The sequence below is a fragment of the Pseudoliparis swirei genome, chromosome 2 (genome assembly GCF_029220125.1).
Source record: "Pseudoliparis swirei isolate HS2019 ecotype Mariana Trench chromosome 2, NWPU_hadal_v1, whole genome shotgun sequence".
NCBI lineage: Eukaryota > Metazoa > Chordata > Actinopteri > Perciformes > Liparidae > Pseudoliparis > Pseudoliparis swirei.
This window is the reverse complement of record NC_079389.1, coordinates 16,498,524-16,521,440: the sequence shown is the minus strand read 5'-3', so window position 1 is coordinate 16,521,440 and position 22,917 is coordinate 16,498,524. Positions and strand designations below refer to the sequence as shown.

The following is a 22,917-nucleotide window of genomic DNA, read 5'->3' as shown; positions in this document are numbered from 1 at the left end:
GGGGCTTCGGGGGTTAAACGATGCATGCAGCCACCATGCGGAGCGGATGAACAGAAACGTCTCCCCACCAGTGTGCTGCTGGTTCTGAGTCGTACCCAGGTCCATGCTCTTGGAGGCCTTTACGTGCTGGAACTGGCGCTGCTGCTGGCTCTGATTCTGCGAAGGACACTGGGGCTGGGCCGGGCTCGAGGCGTGACAGTTTTCTCTGAAACAAATCAAAGTTATCCGTTTAATTTCGCATCGCTTCGACTTAAATCTTCTTCTTTCATGTGTATCTTTTGTTCTGCTTCATAATTTATCTTTGCGCACCACTCATATGTAACACATGCCACACACCTGTCCTGTAGATAGGAGTGCTGGGTGCAGCCGCTGAACTCCGTTTCATGTCCATACAGCTCCGCCTCCTCGTCCTCGTCCATGTAACAGGAACTCCCATCGGTCGCTGACGAGAAGAACAACACAAGTCCGCAGTGAGGTTGGTGGTGACGTGATGCGGCAAAGCGGGAAACATTTTCAAGAACTGCGGCCGTCCTTTCTGGACCGCGGCAGCTGTGATTTGCTTGAATTTATTTTGGTGTCGATAAATAATTATATTTCTCCGACAGCAAAACCCATTTCCCCACCGTCCATTCATATGCAAAGCGTGTTTTGAACACCCATCACTTCCCACAATGCAGTGCAATGCTCTTCCTTCTGAATCGAGCGTGACTCTGATGAGCGTATTTCGTCTGTGACCCTTTTACCTTTTTCCAGGTGTCAGGAGGACTTGTCTCTCTTTGCTGTCTGACATCGGTATGTCGCGTTGCCTTGGCGAACAAGCTAAACTACTTGGAAAGAGTTATTTAATTCCCTCTTTATTATATATTGTATCTCCTTCAAACAACTGTATTCATACATTTGTACAAATATACAACTAAACACTTCATGACAATAATATAATTTACCAATGTCCAATACTCATTCATAAAGAATAGAGCTTGAACATAATGCACCTCAATGCTCGGCCCTGAATCGAAAGACACCAATTCACGTCATTCACTCGTTTTCTGCTTTCCCCTCCGCTCGTGTCTGCCGGAGCGCTTCATAGCGGCTCCTCGTGATGTTTCAGACGCAGCATCGTGGAGGAAGAGTAAGGAAGTGTTTAAAAAGTGGGTTAAACATCAACTACAAAAGGTCTTGAGAACCAAAACTAAAGAACAATAGAGTGAGATGGACAGAAAGACAAGCAGTCGGATGAGGATGAAAAGCAGAAAGAGGATCAAAAGAGAGGAAAAGCACACGGCAGAAGGCCGCAGCTCTGCGAGTGCAGACGTGGCTGCAGACGCAGCTCAGAGATACGGCTGCGTCTGCTCGATGAACGAGTCCATGACAACGTGACACACAATCCACCCGAGCACGATTTGCATACGCTCATCACTTCTAGAGTGCAGAGCTGCCACACAACACATGCTGCACGAGCACCGTGTCCTCTACGAGCTCGCATCCCGCACGAGCGACTGAAAGAGAAGATGCTGGAGCTGCAGAGGAAAAGATATCGCTTCCTCTCTTCTCTATCTCAGCCCCTCTCTCTCTCTCCATCTACACTAATCACCTGCTTTATTTTTCTTCTGTCCCCATTCTTGCAATCTGATATTTTGTCATTTATCTCTCCTTTCAGATCTCCCATAAATCATCTTATCTCCCACTCAGTTTGCAGCCTTTTTTTTTTCCTTCCTAGACTTCCTCCCGCCTCCTCACTGCAGGCACCTTAATCAGCGGAACTGTCAAAAACTCATTCTTCTTTCACTCACACACACACACACACACAAATATGTTCTCACTGACTCCCACTCTTTGAAGTGAAAAAGGCATTTGTTGTGTGGATAGTAGATCAATAGCAGTTTGCTCCAATAGCAGATGTATGAATTCTTCCTTTTTTGCAAACTCTTTTCTCCTTCCGTCTGTATTAGCTGACAACGTGTTCCTCTTTCTCTCTTCGTCCCGACCTCCTCCATACGATGCCGTTCCTCTCGGTGTGTCAACACACATAAATCCCAGGGTTTAGGATGATTCCTTTGACATAATTCAATCTTAAAACAAAGGCATGGATTATTAAAAGGTGATTCAACGTTCTCTTCAGAGTCAAGTTCATTTGCGGAGGAGTCATTTTGCATCAACAGTCCAAGACAGAATAATGAAGTGCCTGTGACTTTTAATCCTCTCTTCTACACTGAAACCAATATTAATTTGGAATGGATTGATGTTTACTGTAACGACTCAAGTACAACCACAGGATTCTTATCAGATTTCTATGTGAATATCTCATCACTACTGCACATCATTAAAGGAGATCTCTCGCTGTGTATTATTGACCTTCCATCAAATAGGAGGACTTGTAACAGAGATTTTTTTTTTAAAGGAAGGGCCTAAATCGATATAGCGGCTCAGATATCACAAAACAGCAGCCAGGAAAACATTTTGACATCGTACTTCTCTGTAAACACGTTGAAGGACGATGTTTTTGCTTTCAGTCCAACGAGCAACGTGCAGAAGAAAGAGACGGGAAACAGAGCGAGGGACGGTGCACGGGTCAAACATACACACGACCTTCACCCAGGACACCGCTGCTGTGTGAAACCAAGAGTACGTATGAAAAGTCTGCTAAGGAACGTATTATTTATATTTATGGATGCTTCTTACATTACATTGTTATATTATTGTTTTGTTGCCTGAGCCTCACCAATGTTTGGTGAATTGGATATCCGGAGTTGTGTTCCCTCTAATGGGTCAAGCTCCAAAAACACTAAATCCTACATGTCCCATAATGCAAATTGATGGGTATCCTCACTTTCACTTGTTCCTGGTAAATGTCTTTCAAACTCTACATCTTAGTTTATAACATTAAGTAGTCTCCCAGCTAAAGCAGATATTACCCTGATGACATCATCATGGTACAAAGACATTATACAAGTGTTTTTACAAGTAGCGCTATGATGTGTAAAACATGCGCTCCTTTATTGAAGATACATATCACTCATTAATTTGAAAACACTTTTGTTTTCCAACACAAAATCAATGTGCTTCATTCAAAAAATTGGGGCAGATGAAATAATATTTGAAGCTAGACTAAAACTGTATTTTGTTAGTGTTCAGCCCATCGAACAAATGAACCCTCCAGAGACAGAGGGCGGGGAAGACAAAGAGACAAAGAGCGTAGAAAAGGAAAAGTGAGAGAGGGGAAGAATCACGGCGGCAGACGCGGCAATGGATACGAGATAAAGAGGCTGATCTATGAATGCAGAAATAACACATTTGCAGAAATACATATTATAGGAAATCATTAAACTCAATGTATTCTTCTGCAGAAGCACACATCGGTGAAAGAAAATAATTTCTTAATTTTCATTTGGACTCCAGTGCCAAATAAAATGGATTCACTGTGTGAAATAGTTAATTATGAGAAAAAAATACTGGCAAGAGCACAAACCAATAACATCCGCAACAACTCAGAGCCTGAGAAATGGGCTTACTGTACGACACACACACACACACACACACACACACACACACAAATGTGTGTATGTAAATCACACCATGGTCGAGGTGAATTTGAACAGCAAAATGTATTCAAGGTCAGAGCTGTTTACCAGATTCAGAGTAAACACACTAAAACAACACGGTTTGATACTGGCCAACAATCTCTGAACCGACACACTCACACACACACACACACACACACACACACAAGCACATACAGATGATATAGGAGCGAGAACAGCTTGAGTTAGCGAGAAAGAGCGTCATGAAGCAGGAATAAAAATAACTCTTCATAACAGGCCAAACCGAGCAATAACTAACCAACCTTGAGGAAGATGAGAGAAAAACAGAGAGAGAGAGCGCTGGAAGGGTAGAGGCAATATAGTCTCTAATTAAGGTGTAGATAGCAATCTGTTTTGTTTGTGTTTGTTTTTAGTTGGTTTTATCTCGCAGATATTGTTTGTTTTTCATGATTAATGAAACTTATTCAGTGCTTTGCTGAACTTATTGCAAATGGTATGCCCACCTTTGATTCCACTGCAATGGTAAACCCCCACAGAAACACATCATAAGAGAAAAATGTATCATGTCCAGATTAAATCAGAGATGGAACCGGGTCAGAATCAACTGGATTCAACTTCCAGTTTTTGAAACATGTGGGAATGTTACAATAAAATCATAACACATTAAAAAGCATGAATTACTACATCAAATCAGTTATGATGATGATGATCACATGATGTGTTTTAGTTGATATACACAGACCAGGAGAGAGAGAGAGAGAGAGAGAGAGGTCTGCCTGATGACCAGAGACAATCCCACTCACCATTCGATGCATAGAGGAGGTTGTTTACCAGGGGGGGGTGACCGGGGCCGCTCACTTGACCCACCGGCCCCGACAGACCGGGGGAGCTGTCAAATGAGCGATCGGGTGACGCCCCGTGTTGATCCTAAAGCAGGGAGGACACAAAGCTGCGATCAAAACGCACGTCATACGGACAGATCGTGTACCGACGATCCCATTTTTAAAAGCAGGTAAAAGCAGCTGCAATTATTTGTCTAAAAACTTGAACTGACGTCACACAAAGAAACATGTTTGATGAAATGTTTTCTGGTAGTTCGGTGAAATGAAAGTTCCTGTCATGCACGTTTGAACCTTTTGTGTTTGTACGCACTCGTCTTGTATGTCGTAGCCTTTAAATGAAGTGCTGAGCACGATGAGTGAGTGAGGGCTTTGTCAGTCTGTTCAAACACAATGAGATGTGGAGGAGGTAGATTAAAGAGAAGAACAGGCGAGGCACTTAAAAGACAGAAGAGGATCAAAGTGAAAGAGGGGAACCCGTTTCCCGCGGCCCACCGGGTTGGGCAACTGTCTTTAACACCAACACTGCTTACTATATGTGTGGCAATGACACCCAGCACCTCCAAGGGTCCTGAAATAATGCCCTGATGGGCCTCTCATCTTTTTAGGAATTTAATAAGCATTTGTTTGTACTGTGTGTGTGTGTGTGTGTAGAAACCAGTACAAAACCATTTCCATGTATACATAATGTATGCTGCGCTGGCTGTGTGCTTCAGCGTACTCAGCGTTTCTCTTTGTATCTGCCCGTCTGCGTTTAGGCTCCGCCCTCCACTCAAGCGGCAAAGAAGACATAACGGTATTGTGCGAGTAATAAATCCCCCTTGTCATCTTCCTCTCGACCCCCCACCGAGCACAAGCTCCTGCCTTCCGCCCGGCTTCTCCCCGATTCCAGCCCAGGACGCATCACTCTTCAACGTGTCAGAGGTCCTGTGGGCCCCCCTCCCCCACCGTCTCGCAGCACACACCCCATTAGCCGGTGTCACCAATTAATCTAACACTACAAACAATTATTCAAAAGATTTTTGTTTAAAGATACAGTCAAACATGTCAGTGTCATTTGTGCAATACATAACCCTGGAACTGTATTTTTTGTTACCGTTGAGTCGTTTTCAAATATGCTTCAGCTGAATGCCTTACACTGTGTAACGATGTATTATCTGTCCAACAAAGCTATCTAAATAATGTATATCTAATCAATGAACTGAACAAAGTTAATCGTTAAATACACTAGATAGTAAATATAGCATTTAAAGTGTTATAAATCACTGGAAAACAATCCACAATTGTGTGAAACAGACTTCACATATGCAGGTGCTATACAGGTGTTGAAGAGCAGTCTCAGATTAGTTCCATGGAATCCAGAAACGTACTTATGACAGATAAACAGGGTGGTTGGACACTTACTGAATGAAAAGAGTGAGAGATTAGAGCGAGCCGGCCGGAGATGAATACAGTAAGAAGAACGGAGTGAGCGAAAGCGCAAAGGACATGAAGGAGAAGAAGAAGAAGACAAAAGATCAGAGGGGGGGAAAAAAAGTAGAGTGGTCCACTTCTGAAACGTTAAAAGCATCAATACTGAAGCCCCACAAGGCTTTTAAGGTACAGTCTCTTATCTATCTGCCTTTATCTTCCTCTCTTGTTATCCTTCCTTTTTTTTCACACAAGAAAAAGAGTGAAACATGGATGCAACCCTTTGATGTTGCCAACAGCTTTCACCATCAAGCTATTGACAGGGGGACGCCCTGCACGCCCAAACACACACAGAGGCTCAGCATTATTGGGCATAATTACCTGAAACTCACAATACGTCCGGCCCTCATGGCGGTAATAATGCAGTTCTTAGAGAGGCTGCAGCGCTATTGAACCGCTTCACATGGCAGAGCGGTGAGAGTTTCTTTCATTCTGTTTTTCATTAATGTAAATGAAAGGCAGTTGCGGTAATTAAATTTTTTAAAATAAGGGTTCTTAACGGCTCCTTCCTTCAGGGCTGAGGCTCTAACAAGAGCCATTTTCCTCTGATGAACCTTTTTTGAAGAAAGCTTTTTTTAAGAGTTCCTTTTAAGAAGAATAACACTTTTTTATACAAAGAACCATTTTTGGAAGAAGTTCTTCAATGTTTTTTTTTAAAGCACAGGTGTTAAGGGGAACGTGCATAACCCGACCCCCCAAAACTGTTACTGTGAACCCCGATTGTTGTGGGTTGCAATGCACCACCTCAGACTAGGTCCTGAAGGGTTCCAGATGAAACCCTTGGAATATGAATCGGTTCTTGGCTGAACCACCTGGGTGGGTTCTTGTTGGCACCCTTGGAAGGTGTAATGGTTCTGGATGAAACCACTACACCCCTGAAGGACTGTTTGCAGAACATTTCAGAGGGAGTTCTGGATGGAACCTTTACCAAAGATGGTTCTAAGCATAACCGTTTATTATTCTAGGTCGTACCATCTGAACGGGTTCCAAGAGGAACTACCAGGAGCCAAAAAGAGTTCCCCTTCGAGGATGACCCGGAGAACCCTTTACAGTTCCAGTCAGCACCTTGTCCTCTGAGAGCTGCCGTGCACCTGTGTGCATGGCTCAGTGTCTGCCTGTGAGCACATGTTGCCGGGTGATGGTGGAGAGGGATTCACAGCCAACAGCCCGGCTTGGTTTGTGCAAACGTTCTACAAAGCCTGTAAAAGGCTTCGGCTGAAAAGCAGCCGAGGTGAAAGGAATCTTTTTATTACTCAGAAAGAAGGAGACACGGCTGAGTGAAAAACACAAAGAAGGAGAGGAAATCTGACTAGCTGAAGTGTAAATGCTCTTTCGCTGCTATGAGTAAGAGAAGGGAGACCAGTGTCAAGTATGTGGAGAATGAAAGGAAGGGCTCAAAGTCAGAGGCAGTCGACTGCAAAGGAAAGGAGAAGGGATGCTCTATTTAAAGCCATAAGAGGGGATAGGAGAGACAGAAGAGAGATAAAAGAAGCATGCGTGTTTGTTTTCGTCCGATTCAAGTGAGACGGGTGCATGTGCGCTCGTTCTCACAGCAGGAGTCCTGACCCACATTCGGACATCTGCTAAGAATGCATTTAATGCAGTCAGCGTTTCGTCCTTCGTGATCCATTCAAACCGCTCTGACCGCGCCCGCTCCACATGTTCATCACCATTCTGCTTCGTGTCTACGGACGAGTCGAGCCACTCGGGATGCGAGCGATCGTTGACATAAGGAACAGACCTATTTCTGTCCTCAGTAGCAAACTGGAGGTCAAAATGTTTTCATGAACAAAATGCTTGTTTGCTCAGATTGGTCTGTTGCAGTGTGTGATTCATGTGTTTCCCTTCAATAGAGCAAAGTAGAGCTGCATCAATTATAAAAAATTGATAAACTGACCGACAGAAACTGAATATGTTTGGGTTCGGGCGGTTTTTCACTATTTTCAGGCATTTTAATAGACAAGTTGATTAATCCAATAATCGAGAAAATAATCTGCAGACTCATCAATAATGATAATAATTATACATTGAAGCCCCAGAGCAAGGTGAATTGTCCCTTCTTGTCAGTGTTGGAGTAAAACAAAGTACATTAGAGTACTCAGATTACATTTTTGTTGCTATTTTTCTATTAAACTAAAAGCAGTCAAACCCAAATTGTGCTTGGTGGGTCATCTGTCAGCTGGGAAGAACACTAATTCAAATTCACACACACACGTTGAGGGGCAGAACGATGCCGGTGCTACAGATCCGACACTGCGATGGGCTTTTACTCCGAGGGACGTTAACGAGCTCGTAGCTGGTTACGTGATGGAGGAAATGCTCCCGCATCAATCTCCATCTTTCTGTAAATTGGTTAATAAAATCTATGATGGAAAAGATGAAGGAAACGGTGTCTGACAGAAAAAAAGGCATTTGCGAGCTAACTTGACATCATTTTGCGTCCGTCATTCCGGCCTGCAGTTACACATGCAACAGAAGAGACTGTACAATGAAGCCAGCTGTATGCCTCGTATGTAAGTTTGTGTGTGTGTGTGTGTGTGTGTACCTTCAGAGCCCTCAGCACCACCAGTTGGATTGTCCCTCTTACGTTTCCCTCATGTGACATCGAGCGGCGGAGCGTCTCCATGGCCACATGATTGGATCTTCCCATGAGCGACTCTCCGTTTACCCCGACCATCTGGTCATTGACTCGCAGACGCCCATCCTGTAAAGCACACACACGCATCAACACACACACACACACACACAGTTGGATGGAAACACTGTGTGCTGGATTGCAGGCCTATGATGCTTCCTTGTGTATATGAGGGCTTCATTCATGTTTCCTCTGGCTATTGTTCTCTCTTTTTAACAATGTGGCAGATGTTCATAATAGGACTAACCACTGAGCTACTGATGGAAAACCACACACACACACACACACATCTGTATATTTCACTGAGCATCTCTCTAAAGTCATTAAAGAACTCACCACGGAATCCCAACACACGTCTGACTCCACCCACACACACACACACACACACATCAGCTCCATCTGTCTAACTTCCATGGTGTTTCGATGACACCGTCTCAACTGTTTCCATCTATTCCCGTCTGTCTGTGCACAGATACTAAGTGTGACTGTGTGTCCGCCTGTCTGTCCACCTCACTCTCTGCCGCCTGTGACACCTCACGTGTGTCCTGGTGACCAAGAGGTCAAAGGTTAACAGGACAGGAGCACATGGCAGCAGAGTGAAGACCGTCTCTTCAATAACGAGCTCCCGTTTCGCTGTGAGTTTTCCACACGGCTTGACTTTCTGTTCGTGGGGAGGTGAAGTCTCTCAAAGTCTGTTCTGACCCTCTTTTGTCTCCCTCTGCACAACAATCTGGCCTCTCCATCACATGGAAGGAGGAGCGCGGGCTCCAGGTGAAGCTTACGTTTCGGTCCAAATTCACCGTTTAGTATTTTCCAGGACACCGTTTATTGGTCATGCAGGTGTGTGTGAGACTATTATGTCACCTTGTACGCCGCCCCTCCGTGGATGATGGACTTGATGAAGATGCCCAGGTCCTCTCCGGTCTCCCTGGACTTGTTTCCCTTGAGGCTGATGCCCAGGCCCGCCGAGCCGGTGTCATTAAGGGGCACCTCGAACATGAGCTGCTCCTTCCCGCTCTCCTGAACAAAGCCCGTCACACGGGACAGCTCATCCTTCTGGGGGTTGAGGGAGAGGAACGGAGGTAGAAGGGGGTAGAGATGTTGATGAGGAAGAGAGAAAGGTGGGAACAGGGTGAGGGGGAGGAGACCGGGGTTAGCGCATCGGGTGAATAGTTTCCAAAAGCTAAACTAAGAGCTTTTCCATTTGAGAGACTCCATCACAAGGAGCTTTTCGGCAACATTTCTCACTGAGTGAAAAATTGCGGCCAGAGTCTATAAAAAAAAGAGAAAGGAAAACGAAAAAAGCCATTTGGACTGCTATATACACCTCTGTTTTCTTCTTCTTTCAGCTCTGCAATATCAATGAAATGGCCTGTGCATTTTACAGAGGTAATTGGAGAATACAGCAAACACAGAGAGCCAGACACAAAAGTAGTGAGAGAGCGAAGGGAATACAGAGAGAAGGACAGAGAAACAAGAACCAAAGACTGGCTGTGGAGAAGAAGAAAATACCCTAATGTAGTCCCAGGAAGATGGTGAAAATAAAAACCTATTATCAATCTGATGAGGAAGTCTGAGACAGAAAACAAGTGATTCCCTCCAGATGAAAGTGTGCGTTTGAAGCCTGCGAAGACTCAGCAGGAGGCGGAGACTGTTGTTGCACTGCATATGAATTATACAGTAACGCTAGGACGAGTAAAACACTGATCAAATGTATGCTTAGAGCAGTTCACTCAACGCTTCTCAAATATTATCTCGTCTTACTATTTGTGAAACAAACCAAACAGCTGATCAGGAAGAAAATGAGCTTATATAGGATGTAAACACGCCACTGTTGTCCACAAGGATGTGTCATAGTTTGACTGTGTCCCCGAACAGAGCCTGAAAAACATTGGAAGATTTGACGAACGTCAAACAATTTATGAAAACTGAAGGTCTTTCTACCTCCGAAGCTTTTTGTGGTGGTCTGCGAGGTGAAGTTTGTTGAAAGCACAACTTCTTCAATTTACAATTAAACTCAGCACCACACGCTACCAGTCCCAGCTGTGGAGACACTGGTACAGCTGTCTATTTATAAAGCATGTGTAGTTATTTGTTTGTTTTTTACTTGTGATTTTGGAAGTATTTTATGATATTGTAATGTTTTGTCCTATCTCGACCTTGATTCTGGAATAAAAGTTTTATTGATTACAGAAAATCACGAATTCAAGCTTTTTCCAATTCGGCATACTTTCGATCATTTTATTCCGAACAATGAAATCAAAGCAAGTTGAGTTAATTTTGGGACTTTCACAAAATGTACGAAGCAGCATTTCTGCTTATTAGGACTGTGGATGAAGAAACATTGATGGTTACATTGGGGGTGAAGACCCTCCTCCCCGAACATTTTAGCACAGGTGACGCCATTAAAACACAAATAAACAAACTTGCTGTAAAAATGGTCCGTCTGTAGCATGAGCGACATATGCTCAGTGAAAATGTTTGCGTTAACATTTTCATGGTGACATTATTGTTTTTCCTTGCATTCAAAATTCAGTCCAAGTGTCGTTATGTTATTGTTCATTACTGTGTATATGCAGGTTTGTTTTTGTCAAAAATAAATGGATGTACCGTTACTTATGGTATAAAGTCTGTCTGCTGCCAAGCATTTGTCTGCATGTGCCTGTCTATGTACTGTATAAGCATGAATTGAGTCTGAGTGTGTGTGTGTGTGTGTGTGTGTGTGGGTCAGCAGTGTCAGGTTTAGACAGTGTTTGTCTGTGGGGATTGTAGGTTTAACAGCGTTAAGCCGACACAAAGTCCTCCCCTCTGCAGAAAACTGTTTTCCCCGCTGGAAAACTCCCCTCATCAGACCGACTGTCCGGACCTGATAGGAAGCTCCGCGACCTTGGAAAGAACTCTGAAACACCCAGAGGACAAACGTTGGCTACTTTCTGCTCATAACTACATTGGGTATTGTTTCGCCCCCGGGATCCTGCCCGAAGTAACGTCGGTGCTTTAGCAACGTCTTTGTTTACCCGCCACCCCCCGACATTCGTTATTTATCTAATCGAACGTCCCCGCTTGATTCATTTATGATTTGTTTTCTTCTTCTTGCACTCAGCATGCTCCAGACCCAATGCCAGAATGCACCGCGAGCTGAGGACGGGTGTTGAAGAGTTTGAAGCAGCAGTTCCCAGCTTGAGGGTCAGGACCGCCCACAGGGCCGGGAGATGTTTTATGGAATCTGACAATATTATGCAAATTCATGTAACATTTTTTATCTGGGTGATGAATTCAATTTGCTTGTGAAATAATAAATAAGCACAGCCTCTGGGCTTCCTCTGATAATTTACCTGACAATGAAAAACAATAAACACAATAAAAAACAAATCATCATTTGGCGTCAAACCTGTGGGGTTTTACAACCAAGTAGATAGAAAACCAAACGCAAAATTAAATAAAGCCTCTTTTTATAAAGTGAAATTGCTTCTCTTTTTTTCAGAAGAGAAACACACATAGGACTGGACGAGGCCACAAACTAAATTGTAATTTCATGGAACATTTCCATTCCATCAGCACCGTTGCTATGATAGGTGGCTACATCTGTGTGTAATACCCCGATAATAAACAGCGAGTGTGCGCTCATGTGTGCGTTTTCTGTTTGCTGCCGTAAAAAAAAGGTGTTTGTATCTTTGCTCCGTGAACTCCATCATATCCATCCAGTCAAAGAAGGGGAAAAAAATCTCTTTGCATAGATGAACCCCCTCGTGCTGGTCGTTTAACATTTAAATGGGTTGCCACAATGATGCATCAACAGGAGGACGCGCCATTAAAAACACAGCTCTGTCGGTCGGTGTGTGTGTGTGAGTGGGAATGGCTGTTGTCTTATTCAACCGAGCCTTTAGAGAAACATGTGTGGGAGAAAGATGGAAAGACACATTATGCTGGAATGAGCGAGGGCATTCAACAAAAACGGGCTGGCGAAAAAGATGTCCTTAACTCACCCCTTAAGGGTGAGGCAGAGAGAGAAATAGAGAAAGATTAAAAATAAAGATACAATTAGGTCGTAGATAAGAAGATGATCTAATCGTAATAGTCATTTGTGGGAGTAATACTGGGGGAATACTTAAATAGTGCGATAAAGTTTATTATTTGGGTGGAAGGACACCTGCTTTCAGCAACAATGAGTAGAGTCACTCGCAGGTGCCCCTCAACCCAGCCATGCAGAGCGATTGTGTGTGTGTGTGTGTGTGTGTGTGTGTGTAAAGCCCCATGCTGTGGAAATGACTGCCCATGGATCCATTTTACAAGGCCAAACAACAGAAGCCGCTGTGCTACTGTACGGCAGTAGGTGTGATAACATGCGCACACAAACACACACACACACACACACACACAAACACACGTACACTCACACACTCAAGTGGCTGAGGTAAGTACTCCCAGGGACGAAACCTGACATAATGGTCTATGCTTATGATTTATGAAAATAACTGCCCCATCACTGACTACTCACGACGGCACCCCGTCGTCCAATCCCCGACACCTTCCTCTCCCACTGTCCCATAACGGCCGGTATAAAGGTTGTAGTGGGAGACCAACAGGCCACAACCTGGAGTTTGCACAAGTCTACAGAGCAACAAAGAGGACGAGACGCGCAAAAGAAGAACGATGAGGGAGGGGCCAGCTATAGTGGGTGTTAGGGGGAAAACAACAGTTTGAGGGACCAGTGTTCGTATCTCGAGATGGAAAGAGAAACGTAGTCTTTATATAAATCTTACATACTGAATGTTCTTATGCGTTTGTCAGGTTACTCAAGTTCAGAATAACACGTAGCAGCTGAAATACGCGTCCCTGGGACATATTCTGATGTCTGCTTCTCAAGTATACAGGGTTCGTACATATTTTGACCAATGGATTTCCATGACTTTAAACCAAATTTCCATGACCAAACTGAAATCTCGGTGTAGACATGAATTTTTTTTGAAAATGTAGAATTCAAACAAGGAGAATTACAAAACATACAATATACCTTAAATGAAACAAGTGAATGAGAGACAATAGTTTGATTAAAAGAATAAACATTGTTATACATGTTTATTCTTAGAAACACTTATTGAAATGGTTATTCTTTTAATCAAACTATTATCCTTTTTGTGCAAAACCACCTGCTTGGACTTGGCGTATGCCGGATTATTTTTTGAGCGTCTTCCTTTCAAAAACATATGAATTATTTTAAACTCGACGTAAATGAACATGTGAATATAACACATTTCCATGACTTTTCCAAACCTTTTATGATTTAAGTATTTTCCATGACTTTTCCAGGCCTGGAAATTTCCATTTTAAAATTCCATGACTTTTCCAGGTTTTCCATGACCGTACGAACCCTGAGTATAGTTAGGCGCCTCACAGAACGACACTAAAGCATGTTATCGCTATTGTTACACGAAGCGGGGGGGCTGAGACCGTCGGACAGTCCAGTCCCGTGAGAAGGGGGAAGGAGATGGAAGTCTTAGGATTGATCTCATCCTAGACAGTCTAGCGCCCATACAGCTCAGGATGACGAAACCTGTGTTTTAGAAGGCAGGACTTTGCTTGAGAGAGAGTTCCCTCCCATCACCCCGTGTGTTGTGGGAGACTCTCGGTGTGATTGCAATCGCAGCGAGCGCTTGTACTTTATGGAGGACTCAAAATGACTTAAGTAAGACCGCCCCAGCTCATTTGAATATACGGACACATAAATGTCACACATAAATAAATGAAGAAATACGTGTGGACACATAAATAGAGATATAAATAAATGAAGAAATACGTGTGGACACATAAATAGAGATATAAATAAATGAAGGAATACAGAAATACATTTATTTAATGATGTTCTGTTGAGTTATAACTTATATTTATTCATTTCTGTATTATTTATACATTTATTATTGTATTTATTTATTTATACATTTTTTAAGCATTTATTTATTTATTCCTGTATTTACTTATTTATACATATATTTAAGCATTTATTTATTTATTTCTATATTTATTCATGTTTTTATTTATTTATACTTAAGTCATTTTGAGTCCTCCATAGTACTTTGCTTGTGATCAGAGAATAAATCTACCAGAACGAGAGAATTTGTCGGCTGAATTCTTCCGACGGCTCTTACCAGGCATCCGATTTGACGCACGCTTGTAGGAGGAGGGAGCTGCGTGGAGAGATACGGATGCAGGGCTGTGTGATCGGACTCGTTAGTACGGGTCCGATCACACATGCGGGGCGAGCCGGTCTGCAAGTCCTGTCAAATACCCAGCAGATGCTGGCGCTGCAGACTTTGCCGTCCGAGGCTAAAAGTGGTCGCGGGTGGACCACGATGTCATGAGGACTCATGGTGCTCGCTGGGCGGCCTTCTGTTCATGCGTCCAAGCTCCACAACTCAACGGCACATTGTTTCTTGCCAACAGTTCGCAAATCATGGCGGTCGTCTTCTACTAAAGCAACGTCTCGCTATGTCAATGCCGATGCTGTTCCTCGGGGGCTTGACATGTGTGACACAACTCTCGGTGAGTGTGTGTGTGTACCGAGGGCTTAAACACACAGCGGTGGCTGGAGTAGATGATAGGCCGTCGGAAGAGCTGATAAACCTTCAATAAACAGCGGAGAGATGAGAGAGAGCCGGAGAGACAGAGGGAGAGAGAAGAGAGACATGATACCCTTCACGGCTGCTCTCCACTGGGATGATGGCAGCTCCTGCAGAGACACCAAGCTGCCAAGGAGTGTGTGTGTGTGTGCACATGTGTGTGTGTGTCTGTGTGTGTGTGCGGATGTAACAGATTGGGGATCTACTGGAGTGATTCTGTGAGGTCACATTGGTGACGTTATCAGGGAGATGGAACACACGTACACACACACACACACACATGGACAACAGACTGTAAAGAAGTACACGGATGCACACACAAACACACACACACGCACACACACACACGCAGCTGATCATAATGAAGAAACTGTTCAATAAAGTAGTTTTGTTTTGAATGTTCTGTCACCAGCTGCCAACTGTTTACTGATTTAATATGGCACCATGTTGTGTGTGTGTGTGACGAGCATCTGGCGCGAAGGAGAATGCTTCCTGTTGTGGGAACAAGAGAAGAGAAGTCTTGCTCATCACACACTGATGCGCTCCACAAACAGCTTGGTGGAGTCGCGCCGAGACCTTTCACTCAATCCTCTGATCGAGACGAGAGCTTCACAGGCTGCTTCGCATTGGTCTCGTCTTCCGTTGTGTTTGACCATTCATGCTGCTTAAGGCACGTCGGGTGGTGATGAACGCAATGGCACAAATTGCCAGTTGTGTAACACCCTGTTCTGTTTCTCCTGTGTTCCGTGTCTCTGTCTCCTCTGTGTCTTCTCTGTCTTAATTGTTTAATTCCCTGCACCTGCCCTCAGCCACTCTTGTCTCGTTAGTGTCTGATGTCGTACACCTGTGTTTCCCCCCCTATATATTGTGTCAGTCTTTCCCTTGTCTGCTGTCGGATTGTCGTCTCTAGTTCCGTGTCTTTTTCCCGTCGTCCTGTCTGTCGTATCTGATCTGCTTCGACCCTGCCCTGACCGACGATCCTCTGCCTGCCCCTTTTGGACCTTGTTTTTTGTAAACTGTTTTGCCTCATTAAAGAGTGCTTTTTTTGTTATTTATATTGCGTCCAGCCTGTCTCTCTGCGCCTGAGCCTCACCCCGTCACAAAGACCTGACAAGTTGTGTTCTTTGTGTTTTGCGTATCCATTTATCAGTCCCATCTTAACGCCTCCGACCACCGTTCTGTGTTTCTTTAACTGAATGTGCAGAGCCAGACACTTGAAGGTTCCTCCCACCTGTTTCTGCTCAGGGTCAAAGCTCTTCCGTGCTCACCTCGACTCAGTTTAAGGAGCGAGTCGTGGACCGCCATGCGCTACGTCTCGCGTCCTGCGCACAGAACTTTTCAGCGAAGTAGGAGACAACTTGTGTCCCGCAGTTAAATGTTTTGAAACAAAAAGTATTTGAATATTTATAGATTCTGGATTGTTCAGAGAGTGAGTGTGCCTCCAAGCAGTTGTTAACACTTTCCTGAACTTTGAGTGGAAAAACCATATGCAATGTTATTTTATATTTTATTCGAACAGTCATCGTCTTGAAACACGGTGGGGATCATCAGAGGTGCTCCGTTCGAAATCCAGAGCATATTCATTGCCTCCACATGGCGACGGCTGAGCCTGCAGCTCGCAGATAACAACATCACTGGTGCCAATAATGGCAACAGTGCTGCCGGAGTTAACCGTGCTACCTGGTGCTTCAACACTCCTGGCATCAGTTGGTCATGGAGGCGAAAGAACAAAGGAACTCAGAGATAGAACAAATGTGTTTTCTGCTATATTAATGCTCGGGTTGTCGTATATAGACGACCTTTAAACCAAACATGGTTTTTTACATCCCGAAAACTATTCGTCAGGCAAGAGGAAAGGAAAAAATCTACAGATGTAATGCCTGAAGCATTCCTCGTAGGTCGGAAGATATAAAAAATAAACGATCTTTAATTTGCTTATTTCATCAAACATTGGTGTTGTGATATTGATCAGAACAAAAGGAAAGCAACGTATAGAACAAGAGAATGGGAGGAAGAGGGGAGAGAGAGAGGTGTGAAATGTCTGGAAGCAGAAAAGAGCATCTTTGTTTCAAACATTAGTTTCAAGGCACGGGCCAACTCAGCGGGCGTATGCTTGCCTGTGTGTGAAGAAAATAACTGGAAAACTGTCTTTTTATGTTGCATGTGTGAGCGATCGTGTGTGTGTGTGTGTGTGTGTGTGCACAGCGTGTCTTACAGAGAGCCAACACAGCAGGTGCATGTACAGTGTACTTGTTACATCGGGGAGTTTGTATGAATATGATTGTATGTCAAAGAAAGACTTTGTGACTGAGTAAGTGTGTGTGTGTGTGTGTGTGTAGAGGTGGTGTAATGTCTTTGTTCTACAGCGAGCACAGACATTAGCAGACAACACCAGATGGTGGGCTAAAATGAGACAACGGAAGAGGGGGAGGAGAAGATCCTTCCATCATTTCAACCTTCTTCAGTTTCCTCTGTTAACACCAACAAGCTGGCATGAACCTCAACATCAAATCATTCAAATGTAAATGTAGATAAATATATATGTATGTATCAAAATCTTTAGCCACATCACCGTTTAAAATAAACGGGAACATGGAATAACAAACAAACGGTCGGAGCTGTGCACAAGTTTGTGTATGAAATTATATCAAATTAATTCTTGATTGTTCACAGGCATTCACATCTGGATCATTGAAACATCAACAGAACACTACAATGTGTTTTTACTGCTCCTTGTGTTGGTATAAAGTTGATTCTCTGAACTTCTTAGAAACCTTCAGTTCAAATTACAGATGTGCAATATTGTCCTCAGAAAGGACCCCCGCCTCGGAGCAAAATAACTACTAAAAAGATCAGAATATGAAGAATTAATTTGGTTGATGAGTTCAACCAGAAGCATCAAAGCTTTGGCCCTTCATTGTGAGCTCCTCCATCCTCGTCCTCTCGACAACTAAATTGGCAGAGCTGCGTGGAAGTTTGTGAGAATGCTGTTCATGTGAAACTGGACACCATGCCATCAGCGAGGTGTGAGAATACTGCCAGCCGTATGCTGGGATGGAGGTGTGAACCCACACACACACACACACACAACGTGGGAAAAAAAGGAAATAAGTACTTTTATATTCCCTCATATTTGTTAACCCAAAAAAAGTATGAAAACAAAAGTGACAGCTCATGTGCTTTACAATACTTTTTTTTATGAATGTAGACATATTTGAGATCCGTTTAAAAACTAGAGCCCGTCATTCTTACCAATTATTTCATTCTTTGCTTTGATACGATAGTTGAAGAAAGTTAATCAAGGAGCAAAACTCTCACCACTGAGAACGACGACCACTGTACTGACTATTTCATTTCCCGTTCTCATAAATGAACCGTACCTTCAAGGTTTCATTTGATCAAAAAACACCAAAGTCTGAGTGGATTCCTCGTTGAATTTCCTGTTTTCTGGCCCACATCTTCCTCAGTCGTCATGTCCTCACTCAACATTCATCCATCCAGCACTCACTCACTCTCACGCACACACACACACACTCATATTAGCTACCTATAACTCAAGCTGAGCTAAGTGTGAAACTGCATCTTAGCCATGTCATTGATCACTGCCCACACTTAACTGTGAAGTGCAAATCCATCTATTTTTTTCCCTTTACACGTTCTCCACTTCGGGGCGATGGGGGTGGAGCCTCATCAGTCTGCTTTTCGACCAATACATCTCCACCATCTTTCAATCGGTTCTAATTTCCCCCCCAAAAATGATTTGCTTTCTCATTCATTTAAATGTACCAACAACGGCAGAAATTATAATCATCACGGCTAAAGAGCTCATTGGGATCTCTCCTCCTTAGCAGCAGCATCAAAGCCCAAACACATCAATCTGACACACTGCCGAGCGTATATGGATATTCTGACTAAATAATAAATTCATGATCGTACGCCAAAAGTCAATTCGGTACAGATCAGCTGAACATGGCAGACTGTGTGAGGAGGAGCCGCTCTTGAAGTCGACATGAAGGGCTCCTTCTAAACAGAAACACAATGATTCTTAGTTTCAGCTGATTATACAGTGACGGAAACATAGTTTTAAAATTCTATACGATTTCTAAAAATAGATCGCCCTAAATGCTGCACACGTGACGATACAACTTTATGACGCTCTCCCAAATAAACGGCAATAAGCCTGTATTTGCATTATTATATTCACGTACACAATTGCAGGCACACATCCAGACACCAGCAGTGTCCTTGAATCTTCGGTTGGCTTAAGCAGCTCTCAAAATAGGCAGAGACGCGACTTTACCATTGGGAGCCATTTTGGCGTCGTTCTCTCAGCAGAAGGACAAAACTGGTTTCTGTTCCTGTGGTGGACTGAGTGAGCGTGTGTGTGAATAATACTGGACCAAAGGGGGGTCTGTTTCCTGACTGTGTGAGCGATATTCTGGTCTCGTCTCCATGTGGTGAAGTCGCACGGCAACCGCCCCAAATTTAAAACTGTTGTAGTGAGATGAATACCATGAATGATTTAACAGCGAACACGTTTAGTTCGATAAAAAAAGAACCGCGCTGCGTTTGCTTTCCAGTGCGGTGGCTTGGAGCTGGTAAACCCAAAACCACAGAACCAAGGCCGCCTGTTAAGGAGTCTCGCATGCCGTTTGTGGTCTGAAAGAAACCACAACAACAACAACAACAACCACCACCACCTGATTGTAAACTGCTCGATCTGACTGATTAAGTGATCTACATAAGCCAAATAGGCCAAAAGCTAAATCCTTCATAAAGCAGAGTAACATGTGCAGGATTTTCCAATGATTATTCAGTCACTCGGTCAAAAGCCTGTTCTACATTTAGTAAGGCAAAAGTGTTTCCCCCCCCAGATTACAGCAACAATCCATATGGGAGATAAACAGTCGAGAAGTGAACACATGAAACAGTGTGACCACAGGAAGTATTCAGGAACACTTGGCCAGCACACACAGGAGACGGCCACAAAGTTCAAACATGCGGACATGGAGCAACTCTGGACGAGATGCAACACTCACGGGATTCTACATGTCAACACATGTGCACACACTCCGGCACATTGGCCCCTTTCCTGTCTGCAGAAACAGAATTTCCTATTGGGCTCAGGGTCACAAGTACGTTTGCGTGTACTTGTGTGTGTGTGTGTGTGTGTGTGTAACTCCCTGGCAGCCATTAGGGAAATATCAGTCGCTAAGAGCAGAAAGGGACACAAAGGGGAAAGCGACACTTAAAAGCAAGATGAAAATAATGAAATACATTGAGAGGACATAAGTGAGGAGAACAAAACTAATGTGAAATGGTGCTCTTATAATATAAATAGAAAGTGAGACTTGTTATTCTGCCTGTGCAGGCGTGGCTCCATGTGCACGGCAAAGCGAGGCCCCAAAACTGAAGGGAAGAGTGAGAGTAATCACCAAAACGGCTGTGATGACAGAAAGGATATAAGCAAAATGTACCTTTGAGCAGGGGTTCCCAAACTCAATATATGTATCATGCATATACATTTCTAAATATTAGAATATCATGAAAAAGTACTAGTAGGGTATTAAAAAAATCACTTTGAATCAATTAATTAACTCAAACACCTGAAACACATTTTCAAATGTTTGATTTTATGTACACAGATACTGACACATTATATTCCATAAGAAATTGGCAACAATATTACAAACCCTTTTTTTATGTGGTGGATTGTTATTAAAAGCCCACAATGAATGAATAACGATGTGATGAATATTGCACCCCAGGGAGCCGTGGCACCCACTTTGGTAAACCACTGCCGGAGAGAATAACATAGTTAAGGTAGAAGGGATAAAGCGCTTAATTAGCACCAATGCATGCATATCAATTGATCATGCAGTCAGATTGAAAGTAAAAGCATGGAAAATAGAACAAAGAAGAATTAGATAGGTGTTTATTAATCAAAGCAGTGTTGAAATTCAGCAGAAACGAGGTGCCAAGGAAAGACTGGCAGGAAATATGACTAAAACCAACATAAAGCCTCACAATGGGCTCATTAGATTCAATCAGCACGGAGTTAAATACAACTATGTGTTACATGATTGCTCTGGAAGAGAGAACATCTCCTTCCTCAGATTATTCAGAAAAGATCCTCAATTACATGTGAGTTTATAGTCTAGAGCAAGAAGCCTTCCTACAGGCTGCCGGGCTGTGCATCTTCCAGGCAAGCCTGTTGATTGGACCAAACATGGGGAAATTAGAGGGAGATGAAAGAAGAAGAGCAGAACTTTGGAACGGTGAAAGAAAAGCTGCTGACGTCGTTGTGGGCCGGCCGACATGTCTCACTGCCTTGTCGGAAAAAATGAAGAAGAAACGGGACCTGCAAAATCAACCTGAAAATGTTGTTTCATTGGCTGAGAATAGGGCATTGTGGTTGGTTCTTACCATCTCCCGGGGCAGGAACATCTCTTCCTGCCGTTGGAGCACAAGACACACACTACCTCCCTGTCTTGTGCTCCGGAGCATACACACCAGCTCCTCTTGGCCCACACCTGTGATATCCACGCCGTTGACCTACAGAGACGCCACCATTAGCAGCAGAACCACAATGTTTCCTTTCCTCCACGACACTCACCTCCTTCCTTCTAACTTTATTTTCAATGCGACACATCTTTGGTAGAATGACACACACGCATCATTTATTTATTTTCATCTCAGCTGCCCTGTACCTCAAGTATGCGATCTCCAGACTGCAGGCGTCCATCTTTGACAGCGGCTCCACGTGCCAGAATGTTTTTGACTAGAATCGGACCGGGGCCGTGGACTGAAGAATCTCTGGTTACCACGGTGAAACCAAGACCTTCCGAGCCTAGATACACAAACAAAGAAATGTGATGAAGACGAGAGGTGAGGTACCATAGACAAGCAGAAGTAACACTCATATATCGACACACAAATATCCTGCTTAGCTGTTTCCTGCCTACCTCTATATTCGTCTTCCACAGGATTTGAGAGTAAAGAGAACATCTCCTATCCAGCCTCCCACACACACACACACACACCCTATAAAGTGCACCTGGAAACTTCAACACTGTGTTGTTGACTCAGCTCCTGACTACATATTGTAAGATTGATAACTTAAAGCCTTCGGAGAGTGTGCGTGCCTGTTTGTGTGTGTGTGTGTCACTTTAAACCCTTTCGCTATAGCGGGTGCTAGAGTATCTGCAGGTGTTACGGTTTTTAAAATGGGTTCAGGTGTGGGCCAGAGAGAGGGGTGGGGGGGAATAAATTGCGAAAGAGGCGAGGAAACGGTAAAAAAGAGAAATGAGCGGAAACGGGGAGTAAATGTTCTGGAAAGACATGAGATGAAGATTAAAATAGTGAAAAACACATGCATGCGCACACAGACATTAAAATGAGCGTGAAAGAGCTCAGAAACATGCGCGCATGTACAAAAAGACCACACACGGACAGAGGGACTCGTGTGTTTTATAGACCTCATTTAGTCCGGTCTCTTTAGCAGAGCCAAGTCAGCAGTTTGCTCCAGTATGAATTCATATCAGCAGAAATGAACAGATCAATAAAGACTTAATCGACCCTGAAGAGAGGGAATCAGGAAGATGGAGAGGGGAAGGGTAAGAGGAGGGCGAGTCGGCCAGAGAAAGGACGCTGCATCGAAAAAAGCACAATGCTGGGCGCAGTCGTAGGAGAAGTAAAGTGGGTTCACGGTGTACTTCTCAGAAAGCTTCCGAGGGACTGTGAAAGAAAGGTGAGACAAACATAGATAACAACAGATGTTACTCCAAACATGTTGTAGTTCTTCCTGCATCTCTAAA

At 43.7% G+C, this 22,917-nt stretch overlaps 1 protein-coding gene across 4 annotated transcripts in view; it reads right to left on the bottom strand.

Moving 5' to 3' along the window:
• The window catches only part of pard3bb (par-3 family cell polarity regulator beta b), a 190,334-nt gene that overhangs the window by 99,549 nt on the left and 67,868 nt on the right, over window positions 1-22,917 (bottom strand). For 3 of the 4 annotated variants that reach the window (XM_056428006.1, XM_056427990.1, XM_056428015.1), the window contains 7 exons: window positions 21,811-21,950; window positions 21,527-21,655; window positions 9,348-9,539; window positions 8,394-8,552; window positions 4,343-4,466; window positions 337-442; window positions 69-205 (listed from right to left, as the gene is read on the bottom strand). In XM_056428006.1, coding sequence (XP_056283981.1) covers window positions 69-205; window positions 337-442; window positions 4,343-4,466; window positions 8,394-8,552; window positions 9,348-9,539; window positions 21,527-21,655; window positions 21,811-21,950 — 987 coding nt within the window. The remainder of the gene's footprint in view (window positions 1-68; window positions 206-336; window positions 443-4,342; window positions 4,467-8,393; window positions 8,553-9,347; window positions 9,540-21,526; window positions 21,656-21,810; window positions 21,951-22,917) is intronic. The other variant, XM_056427999.1, reaches the window with a different exon arrangement.